The sequence below is a fragment of the Hydractinia symbiolongicarpus genome, chromosome 2, assembly GCF_029227915.1.
Source record: "Hydractinia symbiolongicarpus strain clone_291-10 chromosome 2, HSymV2.1, whole genome shotgun sequence".
NCBI lineage: Eukaryota > Metazoa > Cnidaria > Hydrozoa > Anthoathecata > Hydractiniidae > Hydractinia > Hydractinia symbiolongicarpus.
The window spans coordinates 15,437,570-15,453,459 of NC_079876.1; the positions used below are offsets into that span (position 1 = coordinate 15,437,570).

The 15,890-nt window shown below is 34.9% G+C and overlaps 3 protein-coding genes across 5 annotated transcripts; 1 reads left to right on the plus strand and 2 right to left on the minus strand.

The window, feature by feature from the left end:
• Positions 1–3,065: 3,065 nt before the first annotated feature.
• LOC130629633 (neuropeptide Y receptor type 4-like) lies at positions 3,066–10,100 on the minus strand. Of its 3 annotated transcripts, none has more exons than XM_057442902.1 (2): positions 7,461–7,606; positions 3,066–6,245 (listed from the first exon to the last, which is right to left on the minus strand). In XM_057442902.1, the coding sequence occupies exon 2, from the start codon at positions 6,217–6,219 to the stop codon at positions 5,305–5,307; it is 915 nt and encodes a 304-aa protein (XP_057298885.1). In that variant the 5' UTR covers positions 6,220–6,245; positions 7,461–7,606; the 3' UTR covers positions 3,066–5,304. The 3 variants fall into 3 exon arrangements, with proteins under 3 accessions (XP_057298885.1, XP_057298886.1, XP_057298884.1); XM_057442903.1 differs by lacking the exon at positions 7,461–7,606 and adding an exon at positions 6,465–6,828; XM_057442901.1 differs by lacking the exon at positions 7,461–7,606 and adding an exon at positions 9,795–10,100 and having other exon boundaries at positions 3,068–6,245.
• Positions 10,101–10,525: 425 nt separating this feature from the next.
• On the plus strand, positions 10,526–11,665 carry LOC130626771 (uncharacterized). Its single transcript, XM_057441341.1, has 2 exons — positions 10,526–10,638; positions 10,761–11,665. Exons 1-2 carry the CDS (start codon positions 10,553–10,555, stop codon positions 11,047–11,049), a joined length of 375 nt encoding a protein of 124 aa, XP_057297324.1. The 5' UTR covers positions 10,526–10,552; the 3' UTR covers positions 11,050–11,665.
• Positions 11,666–12,463: 798 nt separating this feature from the next.
• LOC130629831 (OTU domain-containing protein 5-A-like) lies at positions 12,464–13,661 on the minus strand. Its single transcript, XM_057443194.1, has 3 exons — positions 13,557–13,661; positions 13,170–13,348; positions 12,464–12,974 (listed from the first exon to the last, which is right to left on the minus strand). Exons 1-3 carry the CDS (start codon positions 13,659–13,661, stop codon positions 12,464–12,466), a joined length of 795 nt encoding a protein of 264 aa, XP_057299177.1.
• Positions 13,662–15,890: the final 2,229 nt, after the last annotated feature.

Sequence of the window (15,890 nt, forward strand, 5' to 3'; positions counted from 1 at the left end):
TACCAGACCATCTTTACCATTAAAATGTCAACATTGGAAATCTGCCAAAATAACATCTTTCATAAAAATATTTACTATTTGGCTCACCGTTTTGCTAGTCAATCTCTTTGAACATTTCTCATAGTCAGAAATCCTCTTATCTTTCAATGTTTTTGTAACAAAATCCGCCATCTTCATAGTAAATCGTTACATATATTATGACGCGTGAATAAATTATCCATGTCGGATGTAAACCAATCGCATTACAGAACTCACTAGCCTGTACCAGGGGTTTTTTCGCCGCCGGTCTCGATGTTAAAAAGGTAAGAACCCCTGGGGTCGAGGTTGATAAATAATGTTTATTTTGTTAAAACTACGCTAAAAACATCACAACAAAATTTTGTGATAATGTTATTCCTATGGTGTGTTTTGTATATTTTTCTTTAAAATTATATAACATTAGTTTCTTCAATATTGAAAAAAAGTTTATCCTTTCAATATTTTTTGGCACTTATGTACAATTACGACTATATGTTCCTGTCAACATACAAAAATAAAAAAAGTCATCCCCGCTGACCGTGCTGGTGGATATCTCGGCAGAAGCAACTGAGATCCCGGCAAGGCGGTTAATTCGCTTCATGAACACGTGCTATTTTTACAAGGTTTTCTGAACCATGGCGAGATCTTGGGTAAGTGAGGCAGCCCGGTGAACCGAGCCAGCTCGCCTTCATATGAACAGTTTCTAAGTTTATGCAAGTTAACAAATGTTCATATGATTCTGAGGTATTTATTTGCGACCATCTATTGCCAATTGGAAATTTTCGAGGTTTTTTCTTCTCTGACAACGAAGGAAATATTTTTCGACTATCAACTCACAATAACCTTAAAAAAGAATTAACTGACTAACTGTACAATACCATGAGAATCAATACACTCTTCTCTTCTTTATAAGAATTATACTATATAATATCCAAGATGAAATTAGACAAAAAATTAGGAATATACTTAGAAAATATCCTCATCTTGAAATTTTGCTCGCATCCTAAATAGTAAACACTTGTAAAACACTATTCTAAAAAAGAATGCAGCAGCAGCAAACGTTGCGTGTGTGAAAGCTAGTTAAGAGAATAAAATTAAAACATTTTAAATAAAAACACAAGCCATATTTACGCCGATTTCAAAGATTACCTTTAAAACCCTTGCACTTTAAAAGGACATCAATACGCTTTGTTTCATGGAATTGGACGGAGCATATTAGGAAACGAACAATGAAAACGCAGTTATTCTTTGATATCAGATAATCGAAAATTTTCAATTTCGTGTTCTTTTGTCGAGTTAAGAGAAATACAACATTCTTAGGGCCGGCTTTAAAAGGGCCGCTGAGGTAGTCATTTCCCCTGTTTTTCTCGCTAAAATAAAACACCACTTGGATTTGCATGTACAAACCCTGGGAATAAGGGTGGTACGATTTGTAAGAAAATACACCAGTGTTGCCGCGATAAATATCAGATAAAAACTTCATGTATATACTAACACTTTCCATAATATATCACTTAACGAAGTGGACAGTGTAAGGTAAGTCATAGGTCATTGAACTTTAAGATGGCATAACAGAAACCTGCCAGCATGGATGAAAAAGACATGAACAAAAACCACCGTCTGAAACCACATACAAGTGGTCCGCTACAGTTATCACCCTCTAATGGTGTAGGTATTACAGAAAACAAATGTAACTTCACAGCCTAGTTAGGAAACAGAAATTCTAAAAAAGAGAATCGGAATAAATAATAGTTTCTGCCTGATAATATAATCTCAGCTAAGCGTTTAGGGATGGCACCGAAGCCTTCAGGGACATCTTGTCACCCCAATTTCTGGACATTTTTGGGTGTTATAAAAAAAGAAGAGGCTATTGTACGTGTTTCGGTACTTCAGTAGTATCTTCAAGGACATCCTGCTCCATCTTGACAAGGACGATATCTTGACAGCAACACCAGAATTCAGCGTATCGTAGGCTTTTTAATACTATGTATATTATATGTATATTGTTTTTAGTTTAGCATTTAAATTAATTTTGAAATACCTTTGTTACATATACTTCACTTTGTATCGCTTTACAGCGAATTCGTTTCTTTCATTGCTATCAGAAATTAGTTAGTTTGCTTCGATAATTTGTAGCATCAAACTAGTTTTATAACACAGCTGGAAATGACTTAAAATATAAAATGACCAAAATAGGAACAATTCTCCTGGGAGCAATTTGCCTAGTACCATTATGCCGAGTTAGAGCAATATTACAAATGAAACATTTTTCTCCAAAATTCCCGCATTTCTTGAAAAGTTTAATTGGAAAATATTACTTAAAAACGTTCTTAAAGGTAAAATTCTCCCCAAAAGAAAGCACATATGACTTATCGGCCACCCTTGATTAAAATAATGAAACTCCCTCATCTATCATTAGTATTACAGTTTTGTACTGGTGTTCCTGTTTTTATCTTTAGTTCTTTTAAATTTAGCACGGCTTTAATTTTCTAATCAAATTTTGCCAATTTTAATTCATATAAAAAAAGGTTGTCAGAACAAGGTATTTAGTTATGCTTCACCTATCAAATTGTTTTATTTGTGTACCACAGCGATGTAACTTTACTTTTTATATTTTCGTGCATCATGTATATACATTATGTGGCTTTGTGGGATTTTTATAAAAGAAGCAGCTTTTTACATTACGGGAAGAAAAGTTGGTGGAAAGAAAATTTGGCGGTTTGACAATTTTGACAAAAATTCTCCAAATATTCTTCCGACCAAGGCAAAATTTCTTTCTTAAAGGTGTAAAAATTACTTCGCCGGAATAAGTCTATTTTTATGGCTTTGTTAGCAAAGAAAATGCGATTAGTCATGTATGTAAAAGAAAGAACACTTCTTACATTTTTGGGTCATCAGCTCTTGATTATACAACTTTCTTAAAAACATTCTTCAAAATAATATTTTGAGGGAAATATCCACTGTCTTTACTATTTGTGTATTTTTAACAGTATCTCGCATTTTTAAATAAATACTAAGAATCATTAAGAAAATAGTTTATTTATTTGACATTGATAAAAAAATAAAGGTACAACTCAGTGTTATTTAACATCTGTGTTCTAATGATCTCTCAACCTTAAAATGATGAGAAACATATACAGTGGACTCTCTATAACCTAAACCCCTGTAACTCGAATCTCTCCTTAACTCGAACGATTTCGATGGCACGGTAGGAATTTCCTAATAAACTCTCGAGCCCCTATAACCCGAATATCTCCTTAACTCGAACGTTTTTTTGGTCTCTTCGGGTATTTCCCATCTATATCGCGAACATCGCAACTGTATCTATAACTTTATATGAAACAAGCAGTTTTTTGCATTGTTTTGGCTCGCTGTAAACGTAAACAGAGTCTTAGCTTATTCGAAAGTTTCATATCTACATGTGCGAGGGGGTCTTAAATGATTCGAATGTCATATGAACAAAACGTAAACACGAAGAAGAATACTTCTGGTTTTTTTTATCAGAAATCTGTAATTCTGTACATTTTTTGTCGGTTGTAATTATTTGAGTTGAATATTTTTGTAATTTTAACGTGTGCTTTAGATGTTAATAATTTCATGCACACAAGACTGGAACGTCGCGAAAATGATTTAAAATAAGGAGGTTTTCTTGCAGTAAAATGACTTCGCGAGAACATACGCTACCTGCCTCTAAAAAAAATCTTTTAGTCGTTAACATTTTTAATGATAAAAATCTTAACGATGATTCGATAATAGATTATTTCGAATGTTTTTAACCAATCTCGTCTTGTCACGTGAAGCCAGGGGGGTCGTGTTTTACAAAAAAAAAATTATTTGTCGCAATCGAAAAGAACACGTCAAACAGGACACACACATTGCGTGTTTTTTGTTAAACGGTATAAATTTTTTTTGTTACTACTTTCGAAGCATGGTTAAAGAACATTAAACAGCAAATAAACTACGCTCAAGTTCAAGGTTAAAGTTTTTAATATAAAAAATGACAGTCCTGATGTGGTGGAGTTGGATGTTACATCAAAGAAGACACTCGAGTACAAAGTTAGAAAACATATTAGTCATATTGAGATTTTGAGACATCTGACAAAACAACATGCTTCGTGACTTCTGGGGACATTCTATCAATTGAGTTATGTGGATAGTGAAAAAAGTGAATTGCTAATTAAGGCTGAGCACCAACTATCAGAATGGAATGATTTCGTTTTTATTACCGAGTACTAGTATAGATGTTTACGACTATCGCCACTTTCAGATTACGTATATTGTAATTAAAATTTAAAAAAGGTTATAAATAAATGTTTTCCCGACAATTAAAAGGCGAGAGTGACCCTATTCCGAAAGTAGATAATCCTATAAACTACCAAACATTCGTCCAACATTTACATTACTCTCGTTGTCAAAGGTTTATGAACTTATTTCGTTAACTCAATTGATCAAGTTTATTTAAGAAAATGCTTTTTTATATACAACCTCACAATCAGGTGTCCAAAAGGAACATTCATGTACTACATTGTTATTTGCATTCAAAGATGACATTGTTGAAGAAATGTGTAAAGGTAAATTAGGCTTTATTACCGATTATTACAAAGCTTTTGATGAAGTCAACTATCCAAATCTTTTTAAAAAACTTTGATCTATCCAACAAATTTCTTCGTGTCATTCAAAGTTATCTTCCTGAACGCACACAGTACGCTCGAATTGGTGATAGTATAATCAACGCCCAAGTCGATCTTCTTTGGAGTGCCACCAGGGCAGTATAATAGGTCCAGACCTAATAACCTCTATGTACTTGACATGTCTACCATTTTACAGAATCATACTTTACCATACGAAGATAGAGTTATGTCAGTGATATCTCTGAAACTGATCTCATGATCTCAATGTCATGAGTAACTTGGTCACAAAATGGAACCTTACATTAAATCCAACTAAAACATACAGTATACTTTTTGGCACATCACAAATGACCAATAAACACAAGCTAGAAAATACATACGGAATTTTATGTAATGGTAAGCCTCTCGAACGAAAAGAAACAATTAAACAATTTGGAATAAACTCTAATGAAAGTAAGCCTGTGAAAAAAAATTGTAAAAGGTAGGCCTACTCAGACAGCGGTATAAAGTAAGTTTGTTTGTGGTCAATTTTTTATGAGTTGGTAATCGCAAATTATGAAAGAATTTTCAATACGGCTTTAAAAATAAATTTACAATTATTCCAATTTTTTTTACCAATTTCCAGATAAAAACGCTCTTCATGTGATATTACAATTTAAGTTTTGTTTGAACAAGGTGTTTCATTCACTTCAGACGAAAACAATGCTTTAATTGATTTTTTAAAATTAACCAATCGTATTGTACATACGAAGGGATTCATGCAGCTATTGGACAAAATAAAAACTATTTCCAGATCTCTCAGGATATGAATGAACGTGCAATCGCAGTGCTGACAAAAATAGATAATGTATATCATAATAGAAGCCGGCAAGTATGTGCATATAAACAATACGAGAATCACCAGGAAAGCTCTCGTAACCTTCTTCTCCATTAGTAATCTTTTAAGACGGAATTTTTCGTCCGATGATTCTTCTGTCGTCATCAGAAGACGGAGCTCTGTGGTTTTTTGTCGTAAGAATTTATAAACCTTAACGTATGTCAAACACATAAAAATGAAAGCCAATAGAACGCACGTGTTTGCATATATTAGCAAGTATTCAACGAAACCAACCTTGAAGTAGATAAAAGGTACGGTTACCGAAAACAACCAAATACCAACGGCTATAAAAACACATTTTTTCAAACTAAAATGGATTCTATGCTTTATAGGATATATTATGGCAGTGAATCGGTCTGCGCATAAAACTCCAAGATTTAAAATGCTTGCGGTAATCGATACAAAATATGGCAGTTGAAACATAATTTTGATGTCTTCATTTAACTTGCCAACACTCTCTCGCGCATGCCCGTAAACAGACAATGGCGATGTTATTAAGCCAATTATCAAATCACTAAATGCCAGATTTACGAGAAAAAAGTTAAAAGGAGTTCTTAGGTTCTGCAGCGGATCTCGTATGACCACGAATATAATGATTCCATTTCCGATAACTGACAGAAGAGTGATGATGGACGAAATCGTTGCCGTAAAAATGGATAGCTCGGTTGGAGGCCGTACAGCGTCACAATACATTTCTTTACTTAAATTGAGGTGGAAATCTAAAAAAAAGTTAAATAAATGATCAATAATGAAGCAACAAAAACCTTAAGAATATAACATGTGGAACAAAATACAAGCTGTTCCTTAGTTTTACTGAGCTAGATATTATTACAGCAGGCCATCCGGGATGGTGGGTGTGTTTAGATGTGCGTATAAAGTTGAGTTTTTACGTGGTAACAAAATGGATTCCAGCGGAACGGGACAAAAAATATACTCACGTTTTAGGGACTACTAATTATTCCTTTGTTTTTATAAATTTTTTTCCGTTCCTGTCCGCAAGAAAAGCTGTACGATTATATTTTTTGAAAATTCATCCTTATTTGAATGTGATACTAAACCATGCTGCAATAAAAGATATGCTTTCTTCGCAACAAAAGCGAAACAAATCTCTCTTATGTGTTATATCGTCGCAGGAAGAATATTATCTGGTCTCCGTGCATAGAAAGAAAATATATTCGTTTCCATCGCTAACTCCTTCTCAAATCGCTATCTTCGACTCGCAGTTTTTTTGAAAACCAAGACTAAACAACAACCCTCGTTTTCATCGAAAGTCAAAAACAAGAAGTAATGATTTGACTGAACAGGCAAGCAAACAAAAAGCCGTGCAATCAGCTAAGTAGAACAAGATCACAGAAATCTTTGATACACTTGTACTGATTTTTGTTTGTCCTTTCCGACTTTGTTTTTGAATAACTGAATTTCTGACAAAGGGAATTTCCCAATATCTCCAAGAGTGTCTTTTTATTGTTTATTTATATTTTCTTCATAGCTACACAATGCTATCCTTATTATGAGTGTAAAAACAAGAACAATATTGCATAGTAGACACTTCTGGATTCACTCACTTCTATGGACTATTTTTCAGAAAACTCTTCCATAAAAGCAGTATATATGTTCAGGATCTCGAGTATCGACATCTAGATCTTGAGTCTTGCAGAGTATCGGGTTATGGGCTTTAACCCAGGGTATCGGGTCTCATTTTTCACATACGCCGCATAATTGAAAATCAGGACGAAAAAAAAAGATCGCAGCAGCTTGGTTTCATAAGTTACTCTACTTCGGAGGGTGAATTAATCCGAACATTTTTTTAACTCTGCTATTGGTCGGGCTAATTAATGAAAACACCATGCCGTGAGAATGTGACGTAAAAAATTGTTTACATGTCACATCAACTTTTGTCTCTAAGACATAACTTATCTAAATTTACTTCTTACTTTATGGTCTTTTTAAGACGGAGAGCGTTCTGTCATCAAAGAAAAACAAATGAAGCACATCTTAAAAGAGAATTATGCCTTCCAGATATTCTTCCTGATCTCTTTTCTGTAGGAATCTGTGTGGCTGTTGTTAAATAGAACAGTGCATTAAAAACAACAGTGGAAAGCACTTCCCTTGCTATGGGAATATATTTTGATTATATTTTGTTTTTGTTTCGATTGAAGGTTTTAAATTGTAGACATTCGAAAGTGAAATCAAACGCTATTGCGCAAATTTTTTCCCCTTCTTTTGGTTTCCGTGCAATTTCTTACAAACAATAGTTTTTGTTCGTAAAATAATCTCCGTAAGCACTTACGAAACTCAGGGTTTATGTACTTTCTGTTAACCATGTCACATGTACGCAAAGATTTTGCGAACGTAAGAGAATGAATGAACACGCAATCCCTTACGTAAAAATTTACGTACATGTGAATGCGGCTTACACGAATGTGAATCTTGTTTCGAATAAATTTAAAAAGCGTGTTCAAATATAATTTTTGTTTACAATTTAATGCATATTGATTGGTTGCATTTTAAAGCCGAAAAGTCGGAATGGATTCTACTTTTCGCATAGCGATTCTTTCCACTGCTGCTTTCAACAATCTTACCTCCCACTTTAATTAAAAGTACATCTTATCCTGTTTATATTATGTTAATAATTTGTAATTTAACATTTAAAATTAGAAATAATAAACCATTTTTTTGTGTTTACAACATGCTTCCTCGTCGAAAGCCTCCATTTTTTATAGTTTCCAGAAAAAGAAAGTTTGCGTGCGTATAAAAAAGAGTAAGTTGTCGTAACAAACGCAACAAATTTTTTGCAATCAATAAAGTAGAGTTAAAAGGTTTTAACAGGTAAGATCAACAAGCTGCGTGGACTCATTAACAAAGACGATGCCTCTTTCAAAACCAGTTGTAATATGCAAGAAGCACCTTTCACCAGATTTTTGATCAACACTGGCAAAAATCCTAAGACAATTCTTAATCTTAGCAGTTCACCTGGTGGTCCCTTCGTTTGAGCATTAGAGGTAGCCAGGAGACCCAGCGTAATTTTTCTTACCACCGGGAAATCGGAGTAGTTAAGGTGGAAAAAATTACGCTGGGTCTCAAACGATTTTTCTGCGGCCAAAATCTGGCCGCGATTTTTTATTGGCTAATTCTATTGTTCTTTGCTCACGTGGTCCACGTCGGGGAAAGCCCTTTTCATCCGAATATTCCAGCGAGTGGTTTCACTCACCCTAACAAACATTAGTAAACTATTAAAGTTTTTACCTTATTAAGATGTGGCGAACCTTGGTAAAGAACTCACAGATAAATTAAAATGGCCTCCGAAACGATTAGTCACATTCTTATATTTAAACTCGGGGTTTACGCTGAGTCATTCGTTCGCGTCCAAGCTTTTGTTTGAGAGCAACTCATTTTATCAACTCGAAGAAGAAAGCTTAGTTAACTAGGCTACATTAGAGGCTACGTGCTCTTGTTTAACGGTAAGTTTAGAGCTTTTGAATATACTGTGATACGACATGGCGGGAAGTTACGGGCTTCTGTTTTGTACCGCACGCTATTTCCTGCTCGCCGTATGTTGAACCTCGATCACAGGTCATCTAGCGTTCCTTTTGAAATTTTGAGAATAAAACACCAATCTCGTCTCCAAGGCGAGATTAAATGAAACACGTGTTGTTGTTGTTTTTCTTGTACTAATTAGCTTTTCGTATCATGTACGCGTTTTATCCTCACTTTAAAGAACGCTATTGCTCTGGGATCACGGTTGCGTGAAATTTTATCGTTAAGTCCAGGTGCATCCAGGCCCATGTTTCAAGTTGGTCATTAAAGGTTTCATCCTGCGTCTAGTCCGTGTTTTTCCTTCCACGTGGTCCCGATGGACAACAGAAGGTAGTGTTTTACAGACCTTTTAAATCAAACGCTCATGGCTTTAACTTTAAACAAGAGAAACTTTGTGTGCTAAAAGTCTTTCTGGGCGATTTGGACGGTTTATACACACGTATGTCCGAGGCATTAAAATAGAGGAAAGGACCCTGGGAACGAGGTAAGAGAAAAGCACACGGTTCACTGGTAAGTTATATTGCTTCCACTTTCATTCTCCTCCTCACAACAGCTTTCCCACCTATTTTATACTTTAGCACATTATAAGCTATAGATTCTAATAATGACAAAGTATGCCTTTCACTTGTCCCTGTAGATAATTAAAAGCGTAGTTTTGAACTGTTGCTGGCAAAATATGATATCAAAAGACCTAAAAAGTCTACTGAAACAAGCAAAAAAGTAGTGTTCACCTTTCCCAACTTTTCTTCTTTCTATCTTCAGATTTACTTTTATAATAGCTTCGTTCGCATTCCTGTGTACATAAAAGATATTATTTTTTGCGGACACGACTTTCACTTTATTTTAAATATTATTTTGCTTTCTTTTCTTTTTTTCTCTGGTATGAATCATAAACATACATTTAATCTCTTCGAATAACTCAGTAGTAACTTTTACTTTCTATGTCCATTTAATATCAGTGCAGTGGCCATGATAGCTCAACGGGGGAGAGCAAAGTAGGAGAGTAAATACCGGTTGTTAACGGAGAGGCGAACAAAAAATTATTTTGTGGCAGCAGCAAAATAAAGTTTAAGCGAGAGAAAAAAATTATAGATTTCTAAATCATAAAATCTGCTAAGATAACAAAGAAATAACTCTATTTCACAACTAAGTATCTATATGTACCTTCCTGGCAACCATGTTACAGAATTTTCATGGCTGTAAGAAGTGAAAATAAGTAGGTTTTAGATGTACTTACCAGTAAACATCAAAAATAAGCTCTTTCATTAAGATAATAATTTACGTACTATAGTAGTAACATCATTTTATAACCTTCATTATACTTCTTCGAACTTAAGAAATATTTGTCACAAATTTGTTCAGTAGTATAAAATGACAAGAATTTGTATCTACGTATTATTCAAGTTACTAGGTGAATTGAATTTATCATTTTTGAAATCAGTATTTGTTTACATCTGCTATGTTAAAATTGTGACGAGGATCGGCAACGATGCAAGAAGTAAGCGTGTTTATCGCCTTCTCAAATCTAACCGATATCAACAGCAAAAGGATCCGATCTCAGGACATGAAGAAATTGTGGGTGTTTATATTGTTAATATTTTCATATCTTGCAAAGTGCAATTCCTTTTTTTTTCTCAAAAGTGTCCTTACTTGGAAATTCCATGTCGCTAATTAGAAATGTTTTTTTACCTTTTTAGATATTTTGCAGCACCACTCTCGGAACCGTTATCGTACCTGAACAATCGGAGGTTTCCTGTGATCATGGAACATTCCCATAACAAGTTCAAAGGTGAAAACAGAGTGAAATCTCTATATGCTGGAATATCATGTCATCGTATTCAAGCATGGATCAATAATAAGGAGAAACACTTCAAACTAAAGCCGAAAATTACCAACAAGGACGAGTTGATCGATGCAGAACAACCAATGGAGAGATTGCAAGTTGACCTAGTGAACAACCAATGGAGAGATTGCAAGTTGACCTAGTGGACATTTCTGCATCGACATCCTGTTTCAATAGTAGAACCTTCCCATATGTTCTAGCAGCTATGGATGTCTTTTCTCAATTTCTTTTTTTACACCTCTCGTTAATAAAGAACCGACAGAAATAGTGGGCCCCGTTCAACATATCTTTCGTTTTTTTTAGCCGTCCAAATTATACACAGACAGATCAAGGAAGCAAGTTTAAGCAAGTAAAGAGAGCTTTGTTTTCTTAGATGGAAATATTTACATAAAAGTGTACCTATTATATGAAATTAATAAAAGATAACAAACAAAATAAAATGTTGTTCCGTATAAACATGTTATGCGATAACAAGTGAATACAGCTATTACACGTTCCTGAGAATATGCAGAAGAATCCGAAAGCTCTTGGTGTATATATTTTTCAAAACTGTATCAATCCTGCATGAAAGTTCAGAAATCTGTTAATTTTATATGTTTTGCAAAATTAACATATAAACTTCCGGTTATAGATAAAGACGAATAAATTAGAAAAGGGTTAAAGAAATTGTTTGAACAAAATATCAAAGTCACAATTTTTTTCTTGGGAAAGTTGTTGATAACTCCAGGTTTAAAAAAATACTCGCAACAGTAATCATTGTTCCAAGGCATATAGCATATTTTCACTCAATGAACGTTGAGTTTTTCCAAACATATCATGAAATGGTTCCCCTCCGTAAGATACGCACGCAAAGTTTTTTTGCTCCCGGCAAGAATCAATGGTTCCTTTAAACCTTTTTCTTGTATGTCCTCCTCCAGCTTGGCTAGGTATGTCTTTCCATCATTGTATTTGTGTTCTCTACTTCGATCGAACTCAATATACTTTAAAAGCACGGGTAGCCAATCTCTCATTTGTTTTCTAAATAAATATGAATAGTTTAAAAGTAAATTTAATAAACCATACAAAATTGCCTACTAAGAAAAATGTGATACATTTAGATGGACCTCTTTTTTTGGAAGACGTTTGCATTTAGTTTTTCTTTTTTGAGCACTATTAAATTTTTCATTCAAAGTCGGTTTGTGGTCATTAGTTTTTCTTCCATTTCAGTTGTGCTTTATTACGTGAAATACTGAAAATGTTTTTCAACCAGATTACCCGCTGGTGCCTTTAAATTTTTTCGGTTAGCATTTCGGATTTGTGCATGATGTTTTAAATTTCAATTTTGCGAGTTTTGTTCTTGCCAATCCGACTTTCATGGTAGTTTGAAATATCACGTGAAATCCTGAAAACGTTTTTAACAACAACAATTTCCTTCTGCGCTTTTACCCGCTTGACATAGAAGGTTAACGTTATTTAAAACAGACAATTCATGCGACTTTACTGCAGCCATCAATTGTGGAAAGTAATATAAAAACTACATTAACCGAGATAATGGTCCATCAATAGAGCATGTGTTTGTCAAAGATTTCGTGTTAACTGTTCCACCCACGCTGCAGTTTTGGAGAGGGAAAATCCAACTTCGTCGACATAAGATGCAATATGAGCTATAACTAGATGCCTATGAGGGTTTTCGACACCGCGTGGATTGATTATTCTTGTACCATATTGTACTTGATTGGAATTAATTATTTCAAATAGAATTCCATATGCGTCAGCGACTGCTTGAATGGCTAAATTATCGGCCCATTCACGATTCGTTGATAGCGTGGCGACAAATTCATCAAACTGGCCTTCTTCTATAAATTGGTTGAATAAAGTTGGTTTGTTCATCACTTGCTCGACTGTTTTAACCCTTACAGATTTGTAAAGTTTGCTATCGCCGTAAATTTGGGGCGCAATCACTCGAAAAAAACAGTTACCATCACCCTCTACTTCTACTAAGCGTAATCCTCTGTCACTGGGGATTTGGCTCAGTGTTCTAAAGTTATTCTTCTTCCTGTGAAACTTTCTTTGTTCAGATGGGTCGCTTCTGCAAGTACAATCAGTATCTTACATCCCGATTATTGTACGTAGAAATTTGTACGTAGAAATTTAAGTTTTTCTAAGATTATAAGATTTGCTAGCGTTATCGTTCTTGGTACTGTATTTAAAAAGACGTGTTCTTTCTCTGCGTTTTCTACTTTCATTTTTGGCCACAAATGGAAATTACTTTTAAAAACTTTACGTGTCTTGGCTTTTTTTTACTGGTTGTTTTTTGTTCTCGATATTTTTAGTTTTCGATGTTACTTGACTAACAGGAAACCATCTCAGTTGAGTTTTACCATTTTTATCGTACTTAACTTTATAGCGATCACCTTTTCTTTGTTTCACAACACATGCATGAACGCTGCTTGACCTTATTTTCTTACATATTTGTTATCAATACATTTTCGTTGATCCTATGGTCAGAAGGTTTGTTGCGAAGAACCATGATTTCTTGCGTTTTCTTGGAAGAAAATCTCTCTTATTGTTTTTGACTTTTCTGTATCCAACAAGCAATCGTTGTTAAAACATATGGTAAGGTTTTATTTTCGACTAAAAACTTTGAAAGGACTCATCTTGCCTAGACTACGATGTGCTCCAGTATTTTATTGTTCCATTTATTCAGAAAGTCGTTCACTCCATCCAACGCCTGAAAATTAATATGGGCTGCCTCACTTAGGCGAGATCTCGCCATGCTTTATAAAACTTTATAAAAAATGCATGTGTTCACATGAGATGCGGGCCAGCCCTCTTGCCGAGATCTTGGTTTTTTCCACCGACATCTCGGCAAGCGGGATGGAATTTTTCCATATGAACACACAGCTAACCGAGCTGACTCACTCTATTTTTGAACATGATCAAAATTATTTTATTTGTAGAAAGCATTTTTTTCTGTACAGTGATGCCGAGAAATATTAAAGGTTAGATTTTTTGTCAACTATTGATGAAAATAATATTTAATATTATGTGCATATGGAAACAATAAATATATGAAAACGCTCCAGAAGAATAACATTATCACCAAATTTATAGCTTTTTCATGGATTACATTTTTTGAAAAGAACCCTGTTATTTAAATTTCCTTTAGATTTTATGTTTTAGAAATTTTATATTTTATAAATATAAAATTTCGTGATTATTTTCAGCCCACCCAACCGGGTCAGCTTTCCACTTACGACACGCAGAGGGGTGCTAACACTTTCAAGGTCTATATCCCCGCAAACATTCTAGCCTCTGTTTTTTAATAAACAAATTTTGTTTGCAGCATGCGAGAATGCTTCGCAACCTTTTTTTAATTTCTAGTTGATATTTACCTTCAAGATAACAAGGTCATTACTACCAAATTTAATATATTCTACCAGATTAATATATTCATTAACTTGCTTGATCACGCACGAGTTGCTTCAGCACTATGGCAAGGCCTATTCACATTTATTCGATATACCTTGTATATCAACGGTACCTTCGAGAAACCCGGTTTATCGATCGAAAAACCTGGTTTATCGGACGAGTTTCCATGTTTCTCGCGAGAAACCTGGTATCTCGCTCGAAAAACCAGGTTTTTCGATCAAGCTGCCCTGCAAATGTGCACTCGGTTTATGGCTAATAGATATCTATATAATAATACGCCAGTTCCGTGTGTCTGTAACAGGCAAAGTGGACATGTTCATTTTCCTTTGATCTTACCGAAATTTTCTCTGAAGTAACCGAAAAATGCATGTCTATTATGTTAAATTTTCTGACGTTACGGCGCGACGTCAATAACACTACTTTAACGTCAATATCCTATATTAAAATAATGAAGCCATTACAGTGCATCTAAAACTTTGAGGGCAAATAACTTGGAAACGAGGTGGTGACGTCAATGATTTTTCACCGCGTGGGTAACTAGGGACCACCTAGGACCAATTTGGGTAATTTTTCCAAACCTGGGTCCCCGAATCCGTTTCGGAATGAACGGGTTAATTACGTCATCAAAAATCTTTAAACCCTAATATCTCGGTAACCGTTTACCAAAAGTACATGATCCTATACATTTTCTTAATCAGTGCTTCAAGATCTATACGATGAAGGCAACAGGTATACGAATTTCTTTAAAAAAATTTTGGGTTTTGACGGTTCATTGCTGACGTCAGCAAAATTTTTAATACCTTATATCTCCTTAGGCGTTTGTCGAAAACATATGATCCTATACATTATTTTGATCAGCGTTTTAACCTCTACACATTACAGGCAACGAATAAACTAAACTTCGCCAATTTTTTTTGTACCTGCACTGCTGACGTCAGCAAAAAATCTAAAAAAACCTATTTTCCATTGTCCCTCTGCCTAAGTGGATTACTCCACGGGCCTTATCGACTATCTCTATAATAATAGCCGTTGTCTGTCTGTCTCTGCGTGGACCCCCGCTAAGTTAGAAAATGATGTTACGGAAACACGAATATCAACAAATGCGATATATTCTTATCCACTTTGTTGCCACGGGTAAATTCAAAGGACGGGCGAACCCGTGGATTTTTCCACGGGCAACGACTAGTCTATATAATAATACGCCAGTTCCGTGTGTCTGTAACAGGCAAAGTGGATATCGTCATTTTCCTGTGATGTTGCCGAAAAATGCATATCCAATATGTTAAATTTTCTGACGTTACGGCGCGACGTCAATAATATTACGTTAACGTCAATATCCTATATTAAATTATTGAAGCCGTTACAGTGCACTTAAAACTTTAAGGCCAAATAACTTGGAAACGAGGTGGTGACGTCAATGATTTTTCACCGCGTGGGTAACTAGGGACCACCTGGGACCAATTTGGGTAAGTTTTCCAAACCTGGGTCCTTGAATCCGTTTCGGAATGGACGGGTTGATGGCGTCATCACAAAACCTACAAACCCCAATATCTCTGCAACCGTTTGTCAAAAG